This window comes from Marmota marmota, unplaced genomic scaffold (genome assembly GCF_001458135.2).
Source record: "Marmota marmota marmota unplaced genomic scaffold, marMar, whole genome shotgun sequence".
Lineage (NCBI taxonomy): Eukaryota > Metazoa > Chordata > Mammalia > Rodentia > Sciuridae > Marmota > Marmota marmota.
Genome location: NW_026000171.1, coordinates 4,513,109 through 4,540,509, shown reverse-complemented (window position 1 = coordinate 4,540,509; position 27,401 = coordinate 4,513,109). Strand labels below are relative to the sequence as shown.

The window sequence follows — 27,401 nt, the reverse complement described above, 5'->3', positions numbered from 1 at the left end:
AGAGTGGATACTAGGGCTGGGGTTGTGGCTCAGCGGTAGAGCGCTCGCCTAGTACGTGCGAGGCCCTAGGATCGATCCTCAGCACCACATAAAAATATTGAGTTCAACTACAACTAAAAAATAAATATTAAAAAAAAAGAGTGGATACCAACAACTTAAAATTTAAGGGACTTTCAAAAAATTATTGGTTCTTTTTAGTTATACATGACAGTAGAATCCTTTTTAACATAATTATAAAAGCACAGAATATATCTTATTCTAATTCAGTATCCAGTACCTCATATTCTCCTTTCCTCCCCACTCCCTGCTCCCTTCCTGCTATTGATCTTTCTGACTCTAAAAGGTTTTTCATGGTTTACCTAAAAACATGACCACAAATCATAGATGAAATAAAAAGTGTGGCAGATTTCCAGATTAGCTGGTTAATCTATGAAAGGGCTAATGAAATCAGAAATGGCAGAAGGCAATTTCCATTAAAGAACTAGTTTTCTGGCCAAGACACCAAGAGAAGGGTCATTCAGCTAAACTTTGGTCTTGAAACTATCATTAGCTAATTATGACTTTCTCACTTAACATATGTTTGACCTTTAAAATTAAACAGTTCCTAACTGTTTCAAACTTATTTCTGGATGGATTGGATGATGAATAAAACAAGAGCTATAAGTGGTGGCATTTACCTGTAATCCTAACTATTCAGGAGGCTGAGGCAGGAGAATCACTTAAGCCCAGGGTTTGAGGCCAGCCTGGGCAACAACAAGACCTCCATCTCGAAAACAAACCAACCAACAAACAAAAATCCCAAGATCTATAAAATACTTTGTGTATTTTAGAAAACAAGTATGACATGAACTCAAAATATATGAAAATTTTCACAAACATTTATATATATATATATATATATATATATATATGCGCATATAAACATGCCTTTATTAAAGGCAATGTTGCTCAAGAAGATTCAAGTCTTGAATATTTATGGGGCAATTTTCATGTGCCACAAAAAATATTTACTTCGCTATTTCACTGTTTGTAAATGTAACAACTAATCTTGATCTTCAGAGCTATAGATTACTCTATCAATATACTAAAAACATAACCATTAGGAAAAAAAAAAAAACATACCTGCGAAGTCTATCTTGTAGCTGAATTTGGAAGTAGTAAAAGAAATGGAGCCACAAGGGTTTGTTCTGAAGCTCTTTTCGATATCTTCACTACTAACTGAACATTGAATATTGGTATCCGGCTTTAAGATAAATCAGAAAGTTTCATTTATCAGTTGTTCATATTAGGGGTTGGCCAGAGAAGTGATACTATGGTCATAGCAAAAGAAAATGGAAGAATGAGGGAAACTTACTAACCTTCTGTTCTATCTCCCAACACACAGGGAAGATCTCAACTAAATCCTCATACTGAAAATGGTTTAAAGATGTCCAGCAAAGAAACAACAGGTTATGGTCCCCTTCAACACCTGGGTAAATGTTCCTTTTTACAAATTATTACACTCTTCACAAAGTATCCTAATAATTACACTAACTGTACTTTCTAAGTGGTTCAAAATTTTAATCTTTAACTTTAAACAGCTTGGTGAGGAAACACACACACACACACACACACACAGGCTTGAGAACAGGTTCAAATCTCAGTTTAACTCCTCTGTGACTCTAGACACACTGTGTTAACTTTTCTGAGTTTCACTTTTTTTGACTAGAAGACAAGAGTTTTAATATCTGCTTTAGAGTTGTTATGAGCATAAGAGAAAAAAATATGTGTACAGCACCTAACATAATACTGGCATACAAAAGGTGTTTAATGTAAACTTGCTCTGCCCTCTCTCTCTCTCTGTCTACCAAGTCAAACTTGGAGCTGGCTCAGATGTCGGATATCATGCAACTCTAGTAACATTGACACTCTGAACATACTGTAAACATACTGTTTCTTCTAAATAAATTATTGTGAAAACCTGGGGGAAGAAAAGGAAAAGAACTGGAAGAATTTCTAAGTTTTCTATTATTTAAGCTATTTGATTTCCTTAGGGTTTGATTTCTTTCAAGTTTTGCATTCATGCTCATTTATACATCTGGAAGATGATGCTATAAGTGAATCAAACCCCTGCTGCTGAAATTCAAAGATGGGAGATACCTGAAACATATGCCACTTCCCACATTCTGCCAGGTAAAACCAGCCCCACTGGGTATCTGATGTGTCCATGTCATCCATTTCACTATCCGTCGTTTTGGATAAGAATTCTTCTGCTTTGTGAAACATCTCCTGAAAAGCCAGGAAGAAGTAAAGAAAGAAATAATTCTATTAATAAACAATGTCCTTTTGTATGGATCATTTTACTTAAAAGAATGGTATTTCAATGTCTTTCCCAGAGTGGTACTTTAAAACAGCATTCTATCTTACATATTGGCTCTGAAGAAAAGCATTTTAAAATGTTGTATATTATTGCTTAACAAATCAGGCAAATAATCCTCATGTGAGGTGAGATATAGCAGGGTCCACTGAACCCTTTAAATAAGCCACATCAACATTTATGAGCACCTCAGGTTTTCAGTATAGCCCCAAAGTATTTTTTTTTTTGATTCAGCATTCATCATTTTATTGGCATAGGAGGTGCTTAACAGTTTTTCATCTTAAGGAATGCAATCAAAACTCTTTTAAAGTTACCTCAAACAGACCTGTAAACACTAAATTTGATAGTAAAGATTTCAGAAAAATCATTTTTTCACTAGTAATTCTAATCAGTTAGACTACAGTTTTTATTTAATTGGAAAAAACTGATGTTATTGGACTTTTCTAAATCATACTATTATATACTATAGAGCCTTTTCCCTTTGAGGGTATTTTTATTTCTACTTGTCCAGTTATAAATGACAAAGAAATGTTATTTCTGTCATATATTTTCATTACATTTTATGACATTGCTAAATATGGTAACAGCATTTTTTAATATTTATTTTTAGTTGTACTTGGACATAATACCTTTATTTTATTTATTTATTTAATGTCGTGCTGAGGATCCAACCCAGGCCTCACACATGGAGGCGATTGCTGTACCGCTGAGCCACAACCCCAGCTCCCACCCACCCCCAACCCCCAATGGCTTTTTATAGGTTGGAAAATCTTAGAGGAGAAGTTGCAAATTTTCATCCAAAGGTCCAAAGCCCCAAAGTGCCTGATTTGTTAAACATATTTTTTTATATGTTCATGTGTCTGGTCAAAAGGATCCAGACCATCACAACTACTTAAGACCAAATCCATCTGATTTTTGTTTTAAACACTCATGATTTCATCTAATGGCATGGAAAGGTGTTTCTAAGATATGGTGTTGGATACAAAAGAAGGTTATAAAACTCAGAAATATTACGATCTAATTTTAATTAAAAAAAGTCTTTAACCATATGAAGTCATGCATATATATGTATGTGTATGTGCACACATACATAAATATAACTTGTTCTAGTTTCTTCTAAGTGTTAAGATGATGATGATGTGATAACAGTTAACTCTTACATTTTTTGTTCTTACTATTTGCCAAGAACTGTGAAGATAATACCTCATTTAGACCTAATAACAATCAAAGCAGAGAATTCATACCATAGGAAAATTAAGATTCAAACTGAGGCAGTCTGGCTCCAGGGTCAGACCACCATGGTTTGACCATTACCATGGTTAACCACCATGTAATACTGCCTTATACTTCATTATAAATTATTTTATAATGTTAACCATACCAATTAACTCATGTATACATTATTATAAAAGTTTTATTAAATATTCTTGGGTGGATATTGTGATGAAGAAGAAATTACTAGAAAGGGGACAAAGAGGCTGGTCAAAAAAGCTTAAATTATCTGGAATTCGGCTTTCTATCCTCATTTTATGAGAATTTATAAATTATTTAAATCTGCAAACTAAAACAGGAATGCATTCCCTTTTTAAAAATCAAAAAATTCAAAATAAAGACTTATTTGAACACCAACTCTATTCCTGGTACATTACTTTTCTTCTTCAGGCTTACCAAATGATATCAATTTACTATGTATTTTTCAGATCGGTGTGAGGGCTTTTTGTATGATCACAGATACATATGCAAACATATATAGTTATTACTGATTTGTTAAAAATTTGTTTTCCCACATCTTGAATTTTTTCTATAAATATATACTACAGGATAAACTAAAAAATGTTCATCCTGTTTCTAGGAGCTGTGCAATCCAGGGTAAGTTTCCATTATTTGTCTAGGCCACAGTTTCCTCTTTACAAAGTATAAAATTCAAGGCTCCTTCCTCATTAGGTGTTGTTAGAACAATAATGATAATGTAGTAAAGTACCAATACAGTACCTGAGCTCAGTGAAGGGGGCTCGTTAGTTTTGATTTTTTATTCATGATTGGAAACTCTCTCCAAGGAATGCTTTATGATTATTTCCTGGTTTTTATCCCTTCATGTTTTAAAGTTGATTGGCTGCTAGGAAACGAAAAACAGAAGACCCTAGGATCAAGAGTTTCAGGTTTAGAACTCGCTATTTACCTTAAATATTTTAACCAAGAAATAAAGACAATGATTTAAAGTTTAAGCTCAACTATACCGTTAACTACTTTTATGATTTTTTTTTTCCAGTGATAGGGTTAGAACCCAGGAATTCTAGCATTCTAGGCAAGTGCTCCACTACTGAGCTACTCTCCCAGTTTACAATTCCTGGTTCTTCCTTCTATTCCATTCCTTCTATGGCCATTTCATCATGAGAGAAGGAGAAAAGTGAGAGTGACCTAAATTTAGTTTTTCTTCTGAAAGTAATCAGAAAATTTGGAAAGATGAGCTTTAAGCTAATAGTTAACATAAATATTTGGCTTAAGAGTTCCATCTTTTCTCTATTAGAAAAGGGAATGAAAAATAGGAAATTATCCTTTATATGGCATACGATGTAATATCAGTGTTCTGGTACATACATTATACTTATGATCTCACTTTAGCCCAGGTTACAACTGGAAGTGGTTTAATAAGTTATGTGCAATAGTGCATGCCTATAGTTCCAAATATTCAAGAAGCAGGAGGATCACTTAAGACCATGAGTTTGAGGCCAGCCTGGGCAACATAGTAAAACTTCTTCTCACACAAACAAAATAAGTAAATAAATGTATAAAAAAGAATGAGTTTGAACAAAGGCCTTTCTGAACCTCCTGTTAGCCAGGCCAGGTAGCTTATATTTATCTCTACTGCAGAACAATGTACCTATAAACAGGTACCATAATATCAAACATTTGTAAAGCACTTTTCATAAAATTCTTTGTCAATTTATACTATTTCTTTCCTCCACAACCCAATCTTCAAGAGAAGTTATTATTTTCCAATTAAAGTCAAGAAAGAAAGTAAAGCGGAGAGTAATATAATTATTTTGTCTATAATCACAAATAGCAGTACCAAGAAGATTAAAGAAACACCCAAGGCTTTCTAAACACTGCTTCTTTCCTAAGTTAACAAGCCTTTTTCAAAGACTGATAGATACTTTTTCTCTCTTCTGCCAAACTTATTTTAATTGCTTAGCTTCACGGACTGGTTTTTCCAAAAAAAAAAAAAAAAATTCATTTCATAATATAAAACCTTATAATTTTTTACAATAAGTTTTCTCTCCAAATGAATGGCTATTTTGTAAAATTAGATTCAAAGAGAAATTCAGGTTTATTTAATAAATGTTAAATAATGTAACCATAATGTAATAATGGCTCTAGTTAGAAAATATTTATAGGTAACAAAAAGAACATGTGCAAGTTATCAGTCATAGAATAGGCATCGAATAAATGTTAAATGAATGAGTTACTTCAGTTACAATATCATATTCTGCCTGATTTCCCTGCTTTTAACTGGAAGGTATTGACACTTTCTGTACAGCAGCTGTGAAGAAAAGGAAAAAAAAAAAAAGCTAATATAAATTGGCAAAGCATTTTCAGATACAAGGGGTATGCTGGTAGAATCTGTCTATAATGCTATCTATTCTAAGAAGAAACTTTATTTATAAAACCTGGAAACAACCAGTCAGAATCATCGAATTGAAAAACTATGTGGAAAATTAGCTTAAAGTCAAAATGCTGGTTTGTATAAGAAAAATAATGCTGCTTTCCTGACGGACTAAAAGTTTCTGAAAAGATTTTGACAACTAAGTTTAACTTATTCTGAGAGCATACACAGACTACCTTGAGGAAATCATAATTGGTACTAAAAAAAGACCTTGTCTCTATATAAATAAAGATCCAAAATCTGATATTAAAAGATGAAAAATGGGGTGGAATTCCCAGAATAACAAAGTAAGGAGTGCTATGGACCCCCTCTCCAGCAAATCTATTTTTAACTGGTGAAAATTATTTTGAAAAACAAACATTTGGACGCTCTGGAATTGTCCTAAGGACATGTAACAAATGGAGAAACATCCATTCAAAAAAACTGGCTCAATCTCAGAACAGGTGAACACCTATGACATCTGAGTTATGTATGATCTGCACCACTACTTCATTCCACCAGCTCTATTACCTCTGGCATATGTAATTCCTCTCCCTCCACCTCCCCAACTGTGGAAGTATATTTTCTAAAATAATCAATTTTCCAAAAAAAATTAGGAGACATACAAAAAGAAAAAAAATGAAAATATGACCAATAAGCTGAGATAAAAGTAGCTAGAAGCTGCCCAGATGGTGGACTTAGCAAAAACTTTAAAGAAGTTATCACAAATATGTTCAAAGGATTAAGTAAAAGCATGCTTTTAAAAGCATTCCCTTCAAGGATTAAGGGAAATAAATGATATCAATGTTTGAGCATATAGAGAATATCAATAAAGAGAAATAAATTATTAAATACTACCAAAAAGAAATTCTGGAGACCAAAGGCTGAATATTTTCTCTGATATGCAGGGATGCTAATTCACAATAAGGGGGGCGGGGTACGAAGAACAGAGATACTTTGGATTAGACAGAGGGGAGTGAAAGAAGGGGAGGGAAAAATGGGGAGAGGGATGATAGTAGAATAAATTGGACATTATTACCCTATGTGCATATATGATTACACAACTGTTATGACTCTATATCATATACAACCAGAGGAATGAGAAGCTTATACTCCATTTATGTATGCTGTGTCAAAATGTATTCTACTGTCATGTATAAGTAATCAGAACAAAAACTAGCTAAATAAAAAATTTTTAAAAAATTATGGAGTTGAGAAATACAATAGCCAATATAAAAATGTCACCAAAGAGGCTCAATACTAGATGGGAGCTCTCAAAAGGAGGCGGCACACTTAAAAGAGATCAATAGGTACTATGTCACATATATACAGTTATGCATTTCTTAATGACACAGGTACATTCTGAGAAAGTCATTAAGTGATTTTGTAGCTGTGCAAACATCCATAGAGTATACTTACATACATCTAGATAGTATAGGTCAGTCACTTGATGTGGCCTCTTGATGCAATTAAGAAAGACACTAAACATGAGATGTTTGAGGTTGCTGCTGGTGTAATGGGGAATACTGCTTTATAGTTAACTCTTTTTATAAGTAGGAGTACACTCTAAAATAATGATAAAACTATTGATAGTAAATAAATAAAACAGAAATATAGTCACTTATCAATTATTATGTACTCTACATAATTTTATTGCTATACTTTTATATTACTGCCCAAGTGAAGCAGGTTTGTTTATACCAGCATTACAACAAACACATGAGTGATGTTTTTATGCTATCATGTTATAATGGTTATAAGTAGGTGGCAGGAACTTTAAGATCCATTATAATCTTATGGGTTCACTGTCATCTTTGTGGTCCACTGTTGACTAAAAATCATTATACCACACAAGACTGTAATATATACAGAAGTAACAGCATTAAAAAGGGAGAGAAGGAATGGAAGTATTATGAGTACACTTCCTATATTTTACTTAAAGTCAGTGTAAGTCTAAAGAATATTCCAATAAGTTAAGATGAAGATTTTAAGTCCTAGAGTAACCACTAAGAAAATGCTTCCAAATATTACTTTCAAATTAATAAAAAGAAATCAAAATGTTACACCAGAATATATCTACTGAATATAAAAAAGGAAATAAAGGAGAAATGGAGGAACAAATGACATAAAAATATGAAAAACCAAAAGCAAAATGGCACAAGTAAATAATAATATAATGTGGAAATAAACAATAGAATTAAATGTGAGTGAATTAAACAATCTAATTCAAAGACAGAGTTCAGGTACATTTTTTTTAAAGATTCAACTAAAAGTCATCTCCAGGAATACACTTTAGATCCAAAGATACAAATAGGTAGAAAATGTGAAAAGTTTATACACCACGTAAACACCAATCATAAAAGAACTACAGTGTCAGTACTGAAGTCAGACAAAATAGATTCTAAAAGAGTTACTAGAAATAAACAGTGATATCACAAAAATGTCAATCCACTATAAATATATAACAATTATAAACAGATATATACCTAACAACAGAAAAACAAAACAAGTAAAACTAAAAACTGACAGAATTAAAGGAAGAAATAAACAATCTGTAAATCACAGTTGTATTATAAAGCCAACAGGAACCCCCAGGAAAAATGACCTGGATCTTTTCCCCTACAGGCTTCATGACTTTGCATTAAATAATGTCATTTCAGCTGGACAGTGTCGCAAGAGCCTATAGTTCTAGCTCTCGGGTGGCTGAGGCAGGGGGCATCATTTGAATATAGGAGTTCAAGACCCAAGAAGAGCCTGTGCAATCTAGCAAGACGCGGTCTTGAAAAAAAAACAAAAAGTTACTTCTGATACACCAAGAACTTGAGGAAAAGAATTCATTTAGATACTATGTGTTAAAACTAATGACAAGCTCTTGCGTTGGCTTCCTACTCTTGAGAGGCTTCTTAAAAAGTCTGAGATTCTAATCTAAGATTTATTAAAAGTTCCAGTAAAGCAAATTTCAGAAGCGCCTCATAGTCAATCATTTCTTGCTGTACTTTATGAAAATAAATCTCCCATAATGAGACTAAACTTATTTTACAAACTGATCTTTCTGTGGTTATCTCTGGTAAAATTGGATTAAGGGTCTGGAGAAAGGAAAATTATGTTTCACTTTATTTGTTACTATTTTCTAGTCCTGCATTTTTAATCATGATTTTCCTGCAATTTGGGTTGTATAGTGATTTCTTTCCTAGCTATAAAACTAATACGTAAAATTTTTCTTCAAATTTTCTGACTTGGATTCATTGAAATTAAAACTGCTTCTCCTAAAGCCCTACAAGTTGAGGCTGATAATAAATCTAGACTCCAGAGAAATCATACAAACTGCATCCAGGAAAATCTCCCCTACTTCCACCAACTTGTACCACTGCAATTGAAGATGCTTCAAACTGAAATTCAAAAAATCTTTTTAGCTGACTGCCTTTCAGACTCAACCAGTTTACAGACAGCTCTAATTATTATTTTGTTTTTCTTCTGTTTCCATAAATATACCTCTTATTAAAACCATGTTTGCTTAATTTTGAGGGACTCCTACCTTTCCCTCCAAAACAGGTTGAAGACTCCAATACCCAGTTTTCATTGGATAGAAAAAAGAGGTAAAAGATTATCAAGATTAGGAGACTTGGGGAAAAAAGCCCCTATAAACCAATTAGATGTACAGACATATATGGAATACTACACATGTAATAGGGGTTCCCTTGATGCTTTGACTAAATCTCTCATGGCTTTGAAATTTACATGTTTTTTCTTCTTGTTCCCAACCTTCTTCTCCCATATCTTCTCTCTGATCTTCTTTGTCCTAATCTTCTCCTTCCTAATCTCATTTTCTCTGAATCACCTCTATAAATGCCCTCTGTTCCTGCTGATGGGCAGGATCACAGCCTTTGGGACAGGAGTCCCCTGTGTTTCTCTTTGCTAGCAAAGCAATAAACCTTCGTTTTCCTTTTCTCAAAACCATGTCCTCATCATTTATGTAGTTGCATGATTATTGGTGGAGGATTCATGGTGCTGGTGAACTTGTGAGGGCCAACTGCAGGAGTGTTAGGAGACAGGTGAGTCAGCCTCCAGTCAAACCAGAGAGCTGTAGTAAAGGGAAGGACTAAGGGACCTCCCTAGCAGCTGCCAAAGCTCCTTTTGCTTCAGGAAACTCCCACCTTCTCTCCTTGAACAGTACAGATTGCTCCATCATGATCCACTTTGAGAAAAAGGAAACTAAACTAGGTAAAGTCATGACAACTTTAGCCATTCAGTAAGCTCCCCTGGTGTGCATACTGAGACACTTGATTCTACACATCTGGTTCCCCTTTGTGGGAACAACTGGTCCCTCTTCATGGGGACATCTATGGTTCCACTGAGGTAGAATTCACAGTTAAGTGAGAGTTGGGAACTTGGGATTTTCCCCTATCTGGTCTGTTTTAAAGGATCCCATCTTTTGGCCATGGTTTGGGAATTTCCTCTGGTTGCCTGTTTTGTTTGAATCTGCTACTGCCCCTTTTAAGACATGGCCAGTACCTCACTGATTCTCTGGGTAGTCTCTTGGAAAAGATCTTAGCTGGTCAATTTAAAGGTTCCCATCTGTCATCCATGGTTTTGAGACTCCTCTCTGGTTGTCTCTGTTTCTTTTTGTATAATCTTGCAAATGGAGTTCATCTGTCAGAGGTAAAGTGAGTTGAAGGGCCAACTATAAGTCTAAGATAATGTTTTACTATAACAACTTGGCTTTTAAATAGCTTTCAAGATTACTGTATAATCTTGCAGCTGGAGTTGTTCTGTCAAAGGTAAAGTAAGTGGAAGAAATTTGTACATTCAGGTCTGTTTTAAAGGTTCCTGTCTGTCAGTGCTGGTTTCAGTGATCCTCTCGTCTATTTTTTTGTATTTTACTGGCCCTTTAAAAGCAGCCAAGCTGCTTTTATCTTATTGGTAGTCTCCTGAACAGAGAGATCTTGGCTGTGTGGGCCACCTATAGGGATAAGCCTGTCTAAGAGAAAGATGGTTTACTGTATGTAACACAATCTGGACTTTGAATGGTTTTTCTAGATTATTATACAATCTTCAAGTTGAAGTTGGTCTGTCAGGGGTAAAGTATATGAAAGAGATTCTGGATGTACAGGCATTTATGCAGTTGCATGATAAGGGGTCTGAACTGTCAGGAACTAAGTTGAAGGTGCCAAAAGGAAGTACCTCTGGTGTGTAAGATAGCAAGATACTAGTAGAAGAAAGGGTTAAAAAGATTTCAATCTTTTAAACCCAGTGCTGGCACTCCAGCACTGTTTCTCAGCCTAGCCTCAGACAGCTACAGATCATCTCACTGTGCGTCAAGGATACCAGCCCTAAACTGGGGGAGAAAAAAATCTCAGAAAAGCTGCCTGGGCTACAGAAAAATGCCAAAGAGAACCTGGCCTCTGCCCTACCTTTCAGCCCCCTTTACCCCTGGGGGTGGGGAGGTGGAAGCTGCTGGACACAAAGTATGTGGTAGTAGGTTCTAGTACTATCATAGCTTATGACTTGGGGATAGGAATAGTCTCCCCTTTTAAGATCTGACAGGACACCCCAATACCCCATTTGTCCAGGGGATAGTCATCACTGGGGCAAAGCAATTCTTGCTATAACAGTATCCCATCAAACTAAACGCCTGGGGAAACTGGCAGAATAAATAACTGCACCCAGAAAAAATACAAGACAGAAACTAAGGCCAACCTTTGTTTTGTAGGCAGCTTCTGCAAAGGGATCTCAAGGAAACCTAAAGAAAAGGATGGAATGGGCCTCCTCCACTGCATACCAGTATGCTTAGTATAAGAAAAGGGCCCAAAAGAAGCCTCTGGGTACAAGTGACAGTGAGGAACTCACTTAAAGTTGATGGCATTGTGATAATGATAATGGAGACAGATCAGGCTCAAAAATATCCTATGCTCCAACCCCTGGAATGCAACCTGGGAGAAAAAAGATTAAGGCACAGTTGGTTTTTTTGTTTTGTTTTGTTTTTTTGTTTTCTTGTTTGTGTGTGTGTGTGTGTGTGTGTGTGTGTGTGTGTTTGCATATGCTGGATTATCCAACCCTCTCCTGGGATAAAATCTGCTGTGTAAATTAAATGCATAGATAACATTTAAAAGGTCTATTTCAGAATATAAATTTAAGAAAGGGTCCAAAACTAGAAAAGATAAAAGAAAGTTATAGGCATGGAAATATATTTTAGTATGGAAAATTAGAAGAAATGTTTCTAGATGAGAAAGTATTTTGTCTGGTGAAGTAATATTTTTGGGCTAAATTCCAAGATGAAAAAGGACAAAACTAAGGATATAAAGTTGTGAATGTCTAAATATGTTGCAGAAGGTTTGTAGAAGGTAAATCTCAAAAAGTTTGTGTTTGTGATTAAATTGGCTATAATTAGCACAAAGTTACTTGACTTTAATGTATTGATATGAAGCAACATCTAAAACATTGATCTGCTCTTATCTATTGAGATAATTTTCTTGTACCTAATAGGTTTTATAACTTGGAGAAACCAAGTCTTAAAGGAATTGGGTTTGTACCTGTTTTAAAGTCATAAATGACTACTTTGTAACTGGTTAAAAATCAACTGTTACTTAGGTTATAACAATACGGTTGACACCCTAAATATACTTGACTAGGTATATGTATGCATCTGAGAACTCCATCTCACTAACCCTTGTCTAAGTATTATGTAAAAGCTTATAAAATAAAAGTTTATGTAAGTTTAAAAGTAAGATAACCAATAAGTGCTCTCTTTTATATATTTTATCTGAAGTAAAAGGGCCACTCTGTCATTGAAGACCTGTCTTACATCTGTTTGCTTTGACTAAGTCAATTTCTGATCATTAACATTGTTTCCTAAATGTATAAGATATTTAAAGTTATCCTTTGATTTTGGTTAACCCTTACAGACCTGTGATTGTCATTACCATACACTATGAATTCTAAATTGTACTTTAGAAGTTAAACTTAGTTAAATGTAAAACTTCAGAGAGCACTTTGCCAAGTTGGTGTTCTCCAAACTAAAATTAGGTGTAGCAGAAGTCTTGGGTTTGTATGCAAATAACAAATTTGATTGGTATTTATTCATGTATGTGATGTCTTATAACTGAATAAAGTAACCTGTTGTCAATAAGTTATACATACAATTTTGTGTTACTCTTCACACTGAAAATGGAATTTGAATGTATTTTGGAAGGTATTAAGGAGAGTGTGATCTATTTAAAGGTGACATTGTAAAACATGGAAGCATTCTGCCACTCTTTCCATTAAAAGAAAGTTAAAAGCTCTCTTAGCCTTTCTTTATATCAGATGTAATGTTGTATTGCTTATTTGTGAAGAGCCCTGCCTTACCTGAGATAAGGCTCTGTTTCCCCCTTATTCCTTATTAGTATGGCTTCAAAATAGGCCAGACTTCAGCTCATTTAAAGTTGTGTTCAAAAGATTCATTTTTGTTGTAAGGATTACTGTGATCTCAAACAGGGAATATAATATATAACATAAGTAAAGGTTCCAGATTACACAAACTGAATATGTTTTTGCTCTGCTAATTAAACTTTGCATGTTCCTTGTAAATTTTACAATTGTTGCCTGTTACTGTTTTGGGAGGGACTGCTTCTTGGGAAAAAAAAAACAAAAACCTCGGTTATTTTGAGATAATAAGCCATTACCTATTATATAATTATATATACAGATAGTATTAAATGCTGATTTCCAGTAGTAATACTAATCCTAATTAAACAAAAGGGATATCTGTAAAATTATAGATTTAAGTTATAACTTCTTAGTCCCTCTTTAAAACTGGTGAAACTGGCCTGCTGGCTGTTTAAAACCAAAAACTTGGAGAGCAAAGTCAAGAATGTAAAAAGGCCAAGAAAAAAGCAGCCAACACTTTGGCCCTTGCCCTCTAAGTTCAGCCAGGATGCAGAGAAAGAAGGGACTCTACTCTGGGCCCTGCAACTCTAATAAGTCTCATCAAGGAGATCAAAAGGATCCTTGAGAACAGGAAGCCAACCAGTGCACATTCTACAAAGAGGAGGGTCACTGGAGACAGAAATGTCCCCGATGCTTCCAAGAGAGGCCTCATATGGTCAGTCAGACCCCAACCCATCCTGGCAAGTGGCACCACTGTAAAAGAAAGCTAAAGGAGCCAGGAGGCTTTGCACATGTCCCCAAGAGTGATCTCTGAGGAATCTCAGCTGACTCTTAAGAATAGATAGGAACAGGTCAGTTTTGACCAACTTCGTTTTAGATACCTGGCAGGAGAGTACAGACTAAGCACAGCCTACATGGGCATTTAAAAGGAAAAACAATGATTGTTTTTAATTTAACTTAAGATGTACATTTGTGTCAGCCCTATCAAAAGTAAGTAAGGCTGGAGGCTATAAAGGAAGGGTTCTTGTGTCAGAGTGCCTAAAATAATGATCACAGGGCTGGGGCTGGGGCTCAGCAGTAGCACACTTGCCTGGCATGTGTGAAGCACTGGGTTTGATTCTCAGTACCACATATAAATAAATAAAGGTCCATCATATATATATTATACATATAATATATACAATATACAAATATCAAATATATATATAATATATACACATACACACACACACACACACACACAAAATCACAAGAGATGCAAATTTGTCCTGAGTTAATTTGAGTCTGATTTTATAGACATACAAATCTTCCTAACCTCCTACATTGATGAACTTGATTTGTTTTTAACTGATAAGATTGTAAGTTACTGTCCTCATGGTTTTCAGAGACTAGCTGAAATACAATTGTTTTGTGTTAATTTTTTACAAAAAAGTAATGCTTTGCTGCATTTATTGTTGTGTTAACATAAGCCATGCTCTTATGCTTTGTTCAGTCACCTGCCATCTTCCACTATGGGCCTCTGGACTGCTCTAATACTGAATGCCCTTAACTGTCCATGCCCTACCCGATAGAGAATAGGGATTTGGGGTTACTTCCCTAAATTTCACCCCCTCTCGGCAAGTACTAGCTTAGAGATGTCATCACCAACTTTCCATAGAAATGGAAACTAGAAATTGACAGTGGGGCACTGTAACAGGGATTCACTTGATGCTCTGACTACATCCCTTGTGGCTTTGAAACTATGTTTTTTTTTTTTCTTTTTCCCAACCTTCTTCTGAAAGATCTTCTCCTTCCTGATATTTTCCTAATCTTCTCCTTCCTGATCTTCTTTTCCCTAACCTTTTCTTTGATCTTGTCTGATCTTCTTTTTCCTGATCTTCTCCCTCCTAATCTCTCCTCCTTAATCTCATTTTCTCTGAATCACCTCTATAAAAGCCCTGTATTCCTGCTGATGGGCAGGATCACAGCCTTTGGAACAGGAGTCCCCTGTGTTTCTCCTTTGCCAGCAAAGCAATAAACCTTCTTTTTCCTTTTCCTCAAAACCATATCCTTGTTATTAGATTGGCATTGCAGCCAAGGACTGAGCTTTCGGCAATACACATGGCAGAATACAAATTCTTATTCAGTGCACATGGAACATTCTCCATGTTAAAACATACACTATGCCAAAAAATAAGTGTTAATATATTTAAAAGGAATTAAATCATATAAAATGTTTTCTAACCAAATGGAATTCAATTACAAATTGATAACAAAAATAAACTGGGAGGAATCTAAGATGATGGGCCAGAGGGAAAGCAGCATTCTGTGTCACTTCATGACCCGGATCTCACCTAGTAGGAATTCTGCATCTCTGAGAGTGACAGAGGACCCCTATATAGCTGCTCTCACGCATAAATCACCAGCGCTGTGCCCCTGGAACAGGGCTCTGGACCTCTGCATTCCAGCAGTACTCCTGGCTCCTGACACCCAACTCCTGAAGTTCTAGCCAACACAGGGCTCACCAGTATATTAGCAGGATCATTTATCAGCACTGCTGCAGAACTCTCAGCGTTGCTCCACTTCCACACAGGTCACTCAGCTATTACCTATCCTCAGCACAACACCATCAACCAGCTTCCCCCACCCTACCCAACACCACGGTTCTGGGAGCAGACTGCCTCCATCTTGGCTCACCTTCCTTGACATATTTGGTGGGGGCAGCTCCCAAATTGGTACTTCAGCTGGCCAGGTACCTACCTGGTCTCTAACACCCCCCCTCAACCAGTGGTGGTAATCCAGCAAGAGCAGCTTCCCAACACAAAACAGCTCTTAGTGGGACAGGTGCACAGTGCGACCAGGATATGTAGCCCTGGGGAGAGAGGTCCCCTCAATTGGGAACTGCTAAGGGAGAGGGAAATGGGGCAAAAGTTTGGAGACTAACAGAGAGACCAGGAACCAGGAAATCTTCAGGCAAGATAGGGAGATAGGACCAGGTGCTCAAGTCCTATTAGCAGACCCTAAAAGAGACCCTTGAGGTGCATTCTCCTTGCAAGAACTGGCGGGTGCTACTCCTCACTTCCAGGCACCTTGCACCAGGACTAGCCTTCCCACCCCAGTTACCTTCACCATCCTGAGGGCAGAGACACCAGCTAACAACAGACAACTCCACCTACTGGATGAGAAGGGAAGCAGAAAAGATATGGATCTCTAAAATTAGCAACAATCCTAGTTTTGTCCTTCAAGAATTTTTTTTTCCTTCTCTCTCTCTATCCTCCTGCCCTCACATCCCCAACATATGTGAAACCAAGAACTCTGCATGAATTAGGATGTTGAAGACTGGGACATCTTAATAATAAAATATAGAGGTATTGTATATGCTCTATTTTTTCCTCTTCTTTTATTTTTCTTTTCCCTTCCAATTTTTACTATTTTAACTTCCTTTATTTTTCTGAATACATATGCGTGTTTGTTTTATGCACTCTACAGTCTTCCCACCTACTTGTCTACCCAAACTACTTCTTGTCTATTCTCCTGCTACTAACCTTCTTCATTAGATTTCTCTTTCACACTTCCTAAGTTATATTAACTCTATATCCTCACATCCTACCTCCTCAGCATATGCCTCACCACCCCCCCATTCATTGTACACAATTAGAAAGTGTAAACCTTTTTAAAAGCCTACTGATTATGTTGTAGATAATAATTGAATCCAACATTTCTGTACATTGGGACCAAACCATAAATGTTTTAATAGCAATGATTTGTTCATAGGTGTTATACTGTTGATCTGTTAACATTTCCTTTCCCACAAAGGAGAGGTTTTGGAATCCTATAGGAGCACTACAAACCTACAGGGTAAAAACAATAATACCCCAGACCCACAGAGCTAGAAGGGAAGACATACAAGCAACATGAAAAGACAAGGGAAGAAAGTGCCCCAAACAAATCAAGATACCACATTATTAGAATCCATGGCAACCACAGCAGAAGAAATAACAGAGGAGTTCAGGATGTCCATGATTAAAATGTTCTGTGAACTGAAGGAAGATATAAGAGGAACTTAAGGAGTGGGTGTCAGGAGCTGGGATTACTTCTGGAATGCTGAGGCCCAGAGCTCTATGAGGGGGCACAGCACTAGTGATTTCTGTGCGAAATAGCTGTATAGAGGTCCTCTGTCACTCTCAGGCAGCAAAAGATAATTTTGACAAAGAGCTACATAAACAAATACAAGAAGCAAAAGATCACCTCAACAGGGAGATAGAGGTTAAAAACAAAAACAAAAACAGAAATCCATGAAATGAAAGAAACAATAAATCAAATTAAAAAGTTCAACTGAAAGCATCACCAACAGAGTAGAACACTTGGAAGATAAGACATCAGACAATGAAGATAAAATTCACAATCTTGAAAAGAATGTAGACCACACAGTGAAGAAACCATGAGCAGAACATTCAAGAAATATGGGATAGCATTAAAAAGACCAAATTTAAGAGTTATTGGGATAGAGAAAGGCATAGAGGTCCAAACCAAAGGAATGAACAATCTATTCAATTAAATAATATCAGAAAAATTTCCAAACATGAAGAATGAATTGGAAAACCAAATTCAAGAAGCCTACAGGATGCTGAATGTACAAAATCACAACAGATCCACACCAAGGCACATTATAATGAAAATATTCAACATACAGAATAAGGAGAGAATATTTGTTGGCAGCAGGTCCACCCTGGCCCCTGGAGCCCTACCTCCACTAGTTTGTTTTGCATGCCAGTGTGGCCAGCTCACAAGGCCATGGCGAACTTTCGGTTTTTCTGTTCCTGCTTGTCCGTCTGAGACATATGTATCCCACGGGAATGCCTTGACCTTTTCTGGTCTGATGGACTTATTGTTAAGGGAGGTTTCGGTACCTGACAATAATAGATGTTGAAACTAAATTTCTCCCCCCTCCCTCCTGCTTTTGGGTAGTTTTCCACTTCTGCTGCTTGGGGTATAAAAAAAGTGTGTTAGCAATAAAGAGTATTGACTCCTGGATGAAGAACCTTGGTGTCCTGTGTGTCTTTTAACCTCGCCGTCCCTCGACGGACTCGGCTCCCTTGGCCGGACGCGGCAAATATTAAAAGCCATGAGAGAAAGGAATCAAATTACATATAGGGGGAAAAACAATTAGTATAATGGCAGATTTTTCAACCCAGACCCTGAAAGTGAGAAGATCCTGGAACAACATATATCAAGCTCTGAAAGAAAATGGATGCCAACCAAGAATCTTGTATCCAGCAAAAATAGCTTCACATTTGATGATGAAAAAAAAAAAACCTTCCATGATAAACAAAAGTTAAAAGAATTTACAGCTAGAAAACCAGCATTACAAAATATCCTTGGAAAAATATTCCATGAAGAGGAAACAAAAAACAATAATGAAAACCAACAAAGGGAGATAATACCCTAAAGGAAAAACTAATCAAAGAAGAAAATAAGTCAAGTTAAATAGCAAAAATAAAGGAATATGGCTAGGAATACAGATCATGTCTCAATAATAACCCTGAATATTAATGGCCTAAACTCACCAATCAAAAGATATAGGATAGCAGATTGGATTTAAAAAAAAGACCCAACAATATGCTGCCTCCAGGAGACTCATCTGATAGGAAAACACACACACAGACTGAGAGGAAAGATTGAGAAAAAGCATACCACTCACATCGACTACGGAAGCAAACAGAGGTTTCCATCCTCATATCAAATAAAGTAGACTTCAAGCCAAAGTTAATCAAAAGGGATAAAGGAGATCACTTCATACTGCTCAAAGGAACAATACACCAACAAGACATAACAATTATAAATATATATGCCCCAAACAATGGAGCAACTGTGTTCATAAAACAAATTCTTCTCAAGTTCAAGAGTTAAATTGACCACAACACAATAATCTTGGGTGACATTAACACACCTCTCTCACCAGAGGATAGATCTTCCAAACAAAAGTTGAATAAAGAAACTATAGATCTCAATAATACAATCAACAACTTTGACTTAACTCACATACATAGAATATTTCAGCCTTCATCAAGTGAATACACTTTCTTCTCAGCAGCACATGGATCATTCTCTAAAATAGACCATATAATATGCCACAAAGCAATGCTTAGCAAATACAAAAAGTAGAGATATTACCCTGCATTTTATCAAATCATAATGGAATGAAATTAGAAATCAATGACAAAATAATTCTTTATTCCAAAAATCAGAGGGTCAAAGGTAAATTTAAAAATACTTGGAGCTGGGGTTGTGGCTCAGAGGAAGAGCACTCGGCTAGCAAGTGTGAGGCACTGAATTTGATGTTCTGCCCCACACAAAAATTAAATAAATAAGTAAAAAAAAAAAAAGAAATCAATGACAAAATAAAAATAAAAATTACTCCAACACCTGGAGACCAAACAATATGCTATGAATGAACAATGGGTTGCAAAAGACATCAAGGAGATTAAAGGATTCTTAGAGATGAATGAGAACACAGATACAACATATAGAAATCTCTGGGACACTATGAAGGCAGTACTAAGAGGAAAGTTCATTGCATGGAGTTCATTCCTTAAAAGACGAAAAAATCAACAAATATATGACCTAACAGTACATCTCAAAGCCCTAGAAAAAGAAGAACAAACCAACACCAATAGCAGAAGACAGGAAATAATTAAAATCAGAGCTGTAACCAATGAAAATGAAACAGAGAGACAACTGAAAAAATTGATAAAACAAAAAGTTGCTTCTTTGAAAAAATGAATAAAATTGACAAACCCTTAGTTACAGTAATGAAGAAAAGGAGAGAGAAAAATCCAATTACTAAGATAGGTGATTAAAAAAAAGGAAATATCACAACAGACACTCCAGAAATACAGAAGATAATTAGAAATTATTATGAAAACTTGTACTCCGATAAAACAGAAGATATTGAAGGCATCGACAATTTTCTTAAGTCATATGATTTGCCCAAATTGAATCAGGATGATATACACAATTTAAACAGACCAATATCTAGCAATGAAATAGAAGATGCCATCAGAAGCTTACCAACCAAGAAAGGCCCAGGACCAGATGGATACACAGCTGAATTCTACAAGACCTTTAAAGAAGAACTAATACCAATACTCTTCAGTTTTATTTCAGGAAATAGAAAAAGAGGCAGCACTTCCTAGTCTATGAGGCCAATTTCATCCTGATTCAAAAATCAGGCAAAGACACATCAAAGAAAGAAAACTTCAGACCAATGTCTCTAATGAACATACATGCAAAAATTCTCAATAAAATTCTGGCAAATCAAATACAAAAACATATCAAAAAGATCCTGCACCACGGTGATCAAGTGGGATTCATCCCAGGGATGCTAGGTTGGTTCAACATACAGAAATCAATAAATGTAATTCATCACAGCAATACAGACTTAAAGATAAGAATCATATGATCATCTCAATAGACACAGAAAAAGCACTTGACAAAATACAGCACCTCTTCATGTTCAAAACACTAGAAAAACTAGGGATAGTAGGAACATATCTCAACATTGCGAAGGCTATCTACACTAAGCCCTGGGTCAACATCATTCTAAATGAAGAAAACTTTAAGGCATTCCCTCTGAAAACTGGAACAAGACAGCAATGTCCTGCTTTCACCACTTCTATTTAACATAGTTCTTAAAACACTAGCCAGAGCAATTAGACAGATGAAATAAATTAAAGGGATACGCATATGAAAAGAAGAACTTAAACTAGCACTATTTGCTGATGATATGATTCTATACCTAAAAGTTCCACCAGAAAACTTCTAGAATTAGTAAATGAATTTAGCAAAGTAGCAGGATACAAAATCAACACACAGAAATAAAAGACATTTCTGTATATCGGTGACAAATCCTCTGAAAGGGAAATGAGGAAAACACCCCATTTACAATAGCCACAACAACAACAACAACAACAAAAATACTTTGGAATCAACTTAACTCTTGAAAGAGGTGAACGATCTATACAACAAAAACTACAGGACGCTAAATAAAGAAATCAAAGAAGACCTTAGAAGATGGAAAGATCGATCCTGCTCTTGGATAGGAAGAATTAATATTGTCAAAATGACCATACTACCAAAAGCATTATACAGATTTAATGCAATTCCGATCAAAATCCCAATGGCATTCCTCAGAGAAATAGAAAAAGCAATCATGAAATTCATCTGGAAAAATAAGAGATCCAGAATAACTAAAGCAATACTTAACAGGAAGAGTAAAGCAGGTGGCATCACTATACCGACCTTAAACTATACTACATAGCAAGAGTAACAAAAGTAGCATGGTATTGGCATCAAAATAGACTGGTAGACCAATGGTACAGAATAGAGGACACAGAGACTAACCCATACAATTACAGTTATATTAGACAAAGGCACCAAAAACATACATTGGAGAAAAGATAGCTTCTTTAACAAATGATGCTGGGAAAACTGGAAATCCATATCCAACAAAATGAAATTAAACCCCTATCTCTCACCATGCACAAAACTCAACTCAAAGTGGATCAAGGACCTAGGAATTAAACCAGAGACCCTATGTCTAATAGAAGAAAAACTAGGTCCGAATCTCCATCATATAGAGTTAGGCCTCTACTTCCTTAATAAGACTCCTATAGCACAAGAATTAAAATCAAGATTATTAAATTGGATAGATTCAAACTAAAACGTTTCTTCTCAGCAAAAGAAACAATCAGTGAGGTGAATAGAGAGCCTACATCTTGAGAGCAAATTTTTACCCCTCACACATCAGATAGAGCACTAATCTCTAGGGTATATAAAGAACTCAAAAAGCTAAGCACCGAAAAAACAACTCAATTAATAAATGGGCCAAGGAACTAAACAGACACTTCTCAGAAGATGATACATAATCAATCAACAAATACATGAAAAAAATGTTCATCATCTCTAGCAATTAGAGAAATGCAAATCAAAACTACTCTAAGATTTCATCTCACTCCTGTCAGAATGGCAGCTATTATGAAAATAAACAAGTGCTGGCGAGGACATGGGGAACAGGTACACATTGCTGGTGGGACTGCAAATTGGTGCCGCCAATACAGAAAGCAGTATGGAGATTCCTTGGAAAATTGGGACTGAAACCACCATTTGACCCAGCTATCCCTCTCCTCAGTCTGTATCCAAAGGACTTAAAAAGAGCATACTACAGGGACACAGCCACATCAATGTTTACAGCAGCACAATTCACAATAGCTACACTGTGGGACCAACCTAGATGCCCATCAGTAGATGAACGGATAAAGAAAATGTGGTATACATTCACAATGGAATATCACTCAGCAATAAAAGAGAATAAAATCATGACATTTGCAGGTAAATGGGTGGAGCTGGAGAATATAATGCTAAGTGAAATTAGTCAATTCTCAAAAACCAAATGCCAAATGTTTTCTCTGATATAAGGAAGCTGATTCACAGTGGTGCTGGGAGGGGGAACATGGGAAGATTAGAGGAATTCTAGATAGGGCAAAGGGGAGGGTAGAGAAGGGAGGAGGCAAGGGGTGGAATGAGATGGACATTATTACCTTATGTACATGTATGAAGACACGAATGGTGTGAATATACTTTATATACAAGCAGAGATATAAAAAATGTGCTCTATATGTGTAATATGAATTGTAATGCATTCTGCTGTCACATATTAGAAAAATCAATAAAAAATATTTTAAAAAGAAATTGGGGAAATTCACAAATATATGAAATTAAATGACACACTGTAAATAACTAAAAGGCAAAATAATTAATTACCAGGGAAATTTTAAAATATGTTCAGATGAATGAAAATCAAAATACAACATGCTGATAGTATGCAGCTAAACAGTGCTTAGAAGGAAATTCATAGTTGTAAAGGACTATACTAAGAAAGAAAAATTTCAAATCAACAACCTAACAACAGTCTACATTAAACTAGAAAAAGATGAGCAAACTAAATCCAAAGGAAGAAATGGTAAGTTTTAGAGTTAGGAGAAAAAAATAGAGAGTAGAAAATAGAAAAATCAACAAATCCCAAAGTTTCTTTATTTGAAAAAATATGATACTTTGGCTAGACTGGACAGAAACAAAAAAGAAGACTCAAATAAGGAACAAAAAGAGAGGAAATTACTAATGATCGGAGAGAAATAAAAAGAATATAAAGGAATACAATGAACAACTAACAGTAGTTGTATTATAAAGCCAATAACTCACATAAAACAGCAAATTTGTAGATGAACACTACTATTGAAACATTTATAAAAGAAAATTTGAATAGGTTTACAGAAAATAAAGAGATCAAATTAGTTGTTTAAATTTTTCCACAAAGAACTGTCAAAGGTCAAATGTTCTCTCTGATATGTGGATGCTAACCTATAACAAGGGAGGATAAGGAGGGGAAGTATAGAGGTTCAGTGGATTAGACAAGGGGGAATGAAGGGAAGGGAGGGAGATGGGAATAGGAAAGAGTAGAATGAACCGAACATAACTTTCCTATGTGCATATAAGAATACACTACCAACGTAACTCCATAGCATGTTCAACAAGAAGAATGGAATCCTAATAAGTTATCCATGTATGTATAATATGTCAAAATACCCTCTATATCATGTATATCTAAAAACAATACATAAAGAAAATGAAAAGTCTAGTCCTAGATGGCTTTACTGGTAAAATCTGTCAAATATTTCATTAAAAAATCAATACAAATGCTTCATAAAGTCTCCCAAAAAACAGTACAGAAAGGACCACTTCTCAACTCACTCTATAAGGTTGATAGCACCCTGACACAAAACCAGAAAAAGACATCACAATACAACAAAACTAGACACTATTATCTCTTATGAATATTGGGGACAAGAGGGTCCTCAACAAAAGGAATCCAGCTGTAACAGTGGTTCACTTTATGTTTCGAATATAACCCTTGTTGATCTGCCACTGAAACTTATTTTTAAAATAGACATTTCTTTCTCTTTCTCTCTCCCTACTCCTCCCTAATCTCTCCCACTCACTCCCTAAGGGGAAACAGGATTGCCTTTCTTTGGGATAGAGGCAAAGTTATTTGTCCCCAGTACATACTCACCATAGGAACAAAGTAATCCAGACTTTGGGGATAGTACCAGAGGATCTCAGAAATGACTATCTCCCAAATTAACAAGTGAATTACAACTCCAGACAGAGAATACATGGAATACAGCCTTTGAGTCACCTTTTTAAAAGCTCCCTGTTCCTGCTGAAGGGCAGAACAAAGCCTTTGGGACTTGAGTTTATTGTTAGCAAAGCAATAAAACCTTTTCCTTTTTCTCAAAATCATGTCCTCATTATTAAATTGGCAACAGAGGCAAGGACTGAGCTTTTGGCAACACAGCAACATATAAATTGGAACATATATTACAAATGAGATTGGCAAGGCTGGTTTACATTACTCCTTCCCCCATAAATAAATAAACAAATAAATAATATATTACTACAAGTTGTGTTTCCCAGAATTCATATGCTAAGATCCTAGCCCCAATTGGTGGTATTTAGATGGGGCCTTTGAGAGGTGATTAGGTCACAAGGGCTTATCCTCATGAATGGGATCAGTACACTCTGGGGTACCCTTTGTTCCTTTTACCAGGTGAGGATGAAGCCAGATTTAAAGTTAGGTAGTCAGTGTAGTTAGGTAAATCGGTCTAATATCAAGTAAGATCCAAAATGGAGGCCATGTTTAGAATGAATTACAGGAAACGTTGAACAACTCTTGGAATGTTAATGAAGTCCCCCAAAAGCCCAAGGCCAGAGCCCATCCCAAAGAAGTGTTAATGAACAGCCCCCAGCAAACTTGAAGGTGCTGACTCAGAAGTCCTTCCAGACCAGATTACTTCTTTGGCCCACCTGTGTCCCACCCCTCGGGCCTTCCCACCTACATCCCATCACTGAAAGAACTATAAAAAGGGAAAACAACCGCACTTCCATGGATTCCATCTCTTGGGTCCCCTTCTTCCTCCAGGAGAAGTCTTTTCTGCTGTCCTTTAATAAACTTCTACTTTCCACTCTGACCTTGCCTCGGCATGCTTCTCTGGTGTTATTCTTCAACATTGGGGAAGCAAGGACTCATCACTGGTCAACAGCAGTAACAAGGATGTATGGCCATCTATAAATCAGGAAAAAGGTCTTCACAACACACTGAATATGCCAGAGCTCTACAACAGTGAACACTAAATCGTTATTTATAAACCACCCAGTCTATGGTTATACCAGCTCAAATGGCTAAGAGAGAAATTGGTACCAGAAATGAGATGCTACTGAAACAAATACCTAAAAATGTAAAATCAACTCTGATGCTGGGAAACAGGTAGAAGCTATTAGAGTTTAGAGGTGCATGCTCAAAAGAGCCTGCACTAACTGAAAGAACTGTTAAGTAAAAGGGAGCTGTTGGTTATTTAGAAAATTCTTAACCTATCCACATAGAAAATAATTGAGAAAACCTGTTCAGAAGACCACATTAAGTGTGTCGCCAAATGTCCGTTTGAAAAGATTAGTATGGGTGTGTGTGTCATAGCAGATTTAATAAGCCACCACAAAGGAAAATTGCCAGTTTGAACTGAGGAAGAAGGAATGAAGGAAGGGCTGTTAGTCTTCTCCGACTTTACAGGATGGAACCCTAAAGGTATTCAGCTTCAAATATGTGCAATCCTTCAAAATTAGCAAAGAATGACCCTGGAGGTCATTCAAGGATCAGGGCTGGCTTCCTCCTTTCACAAGGGAAACCATCATCTTACTTTTAAAATCAGATGGCCTCTCCCCAAAGTCACAAGGGCAGGACTAACCAAAGCTCAGTGGGCCTAAAATGCACAGCATCAAGCCAAAGAGAATTATTCATCAGTCTTAAGATCTCTGAGCTTTCTAGAGACCTCGTTCTTCTTTCTTTTATCTCCCTTTTAGAATGGGTATGCCTATCCTATACCTATAAAGGGAATGTCTATCCTATCATACTACTGCAACTTGGCAACACATAACATTTGGTTTCAGAGAGTACTAACTGGAGGAGAATTTGCCTCAAGAATCACACCTTGAGTCTCACCCCTCACCCATATCTGATTTAGAAGATATTGAGATGAGAAGTCAAACTTTAAACTTTATAGAATGAGTTAAGACTTTGGGGGGTAAATGGGATGAAGAGAATGCATTTTGCATGTAAGAGTGACTTGAAGTTTGGGGAGGCGAGGGGCAGAATGCTATAGACTGAATATCTATGTCTCCCCAAACATTTATAATTTCAAATTTTAATCCCAATTTTAACCACAATGATATTTGGAGGTAAGGCCTTTAGGAAATGATTAAGTAAGAGGGCAGAGCCCTCGTGGATGGGATTAATAACCATACAAAACACAGGCTTGTAATATCAGTGACTAGGGAGGTTGAGGCAGGAAGATTTGAAAGCTAGTATAGGCAACTTAGACCCTGTCTTAAAATAAAAAATAAAAAGGTCTGGGGATATAGGCAAGTGATAGAGTGGCCAGTACAAAACAAAACAACACACACACACACACACACAAACACCCCAGAGAGAACTTCCCTCCCTGTCCCTTCTGGTACATAAGGACACTAAAAGACAACCATGTATGAACCAGAATAAAAGGTCCCCAGCATATACAAATTTGATTTTTCATTTCACAGCTTATAGAATTATAAGAAATAAATTTCTGAAGTTGATAAGCCCCCAGTCTATGGTATTCTGTTATGATCATTGAGCAGACTAAGATATATGCATATTAATGGAACAAAAAAAATTAACATCATCTCAATGCAGACAAAAATAATTCAACAAAATCCAATGAAAATAATCAACAAACTAGAAACAGAATGAAATTTCCCCAACATGATAGACAGCATTTACAAAAATCCAGAGCTAACGCTTGCTACTGAAAAACAATATATTTCCCCTAAAAGTAGAAACAAGAATGTTTGTTCTTACCTCTGAAAAACCAGCCTCTACCTCAGAGCAAAGCCTGTCCAAGGAAGGGACAT

At 36.1% G+C, this 27,401-nt stretch overlaps 1 protein-coding gene across 11 annotated transcripts in view; it reads right to left on the bottom strand.

Moving 5' to 3' along the window:
- Parp11 (poly(ADP-ribose) polymerase family member 11) overlaps positions 1–27,401 on the bottom strand; it is a 56,924-nt gene that overhangs the window by 18,150 nt on the left and 11,373 nt on the right. For 2 of the 11 annotated variants that reach the window (XR_007342134.1, XM_015500747.2), the window contains exons 2-3: positions 2,140–2,268; positions 1,123–1,243 (exon numbers count right to left, since the gene is read on the bottom strand). Coding sequence is in view for 9 of the 11 variants with exons in the window: in XM_015500747.2 (XP_015356233.1) it covers positions 1,123–1,243; positions 2,140–2,268 (250 nt within the window). In the remaining 2 variants the exon portion in view is untranslated. Of the gene's footprint in view, positions 1–1,122; positions 1,244–2,139; positions 2,269–4,348; positions 5,502–25,340; positions 25,525–27,401 lie in introns of those variants that run through there. The other 9 variants (XM_048787674.1, XM_048787676.1, XM_015500748.2 and 6 more) reach the window with 9 other exon arrangements.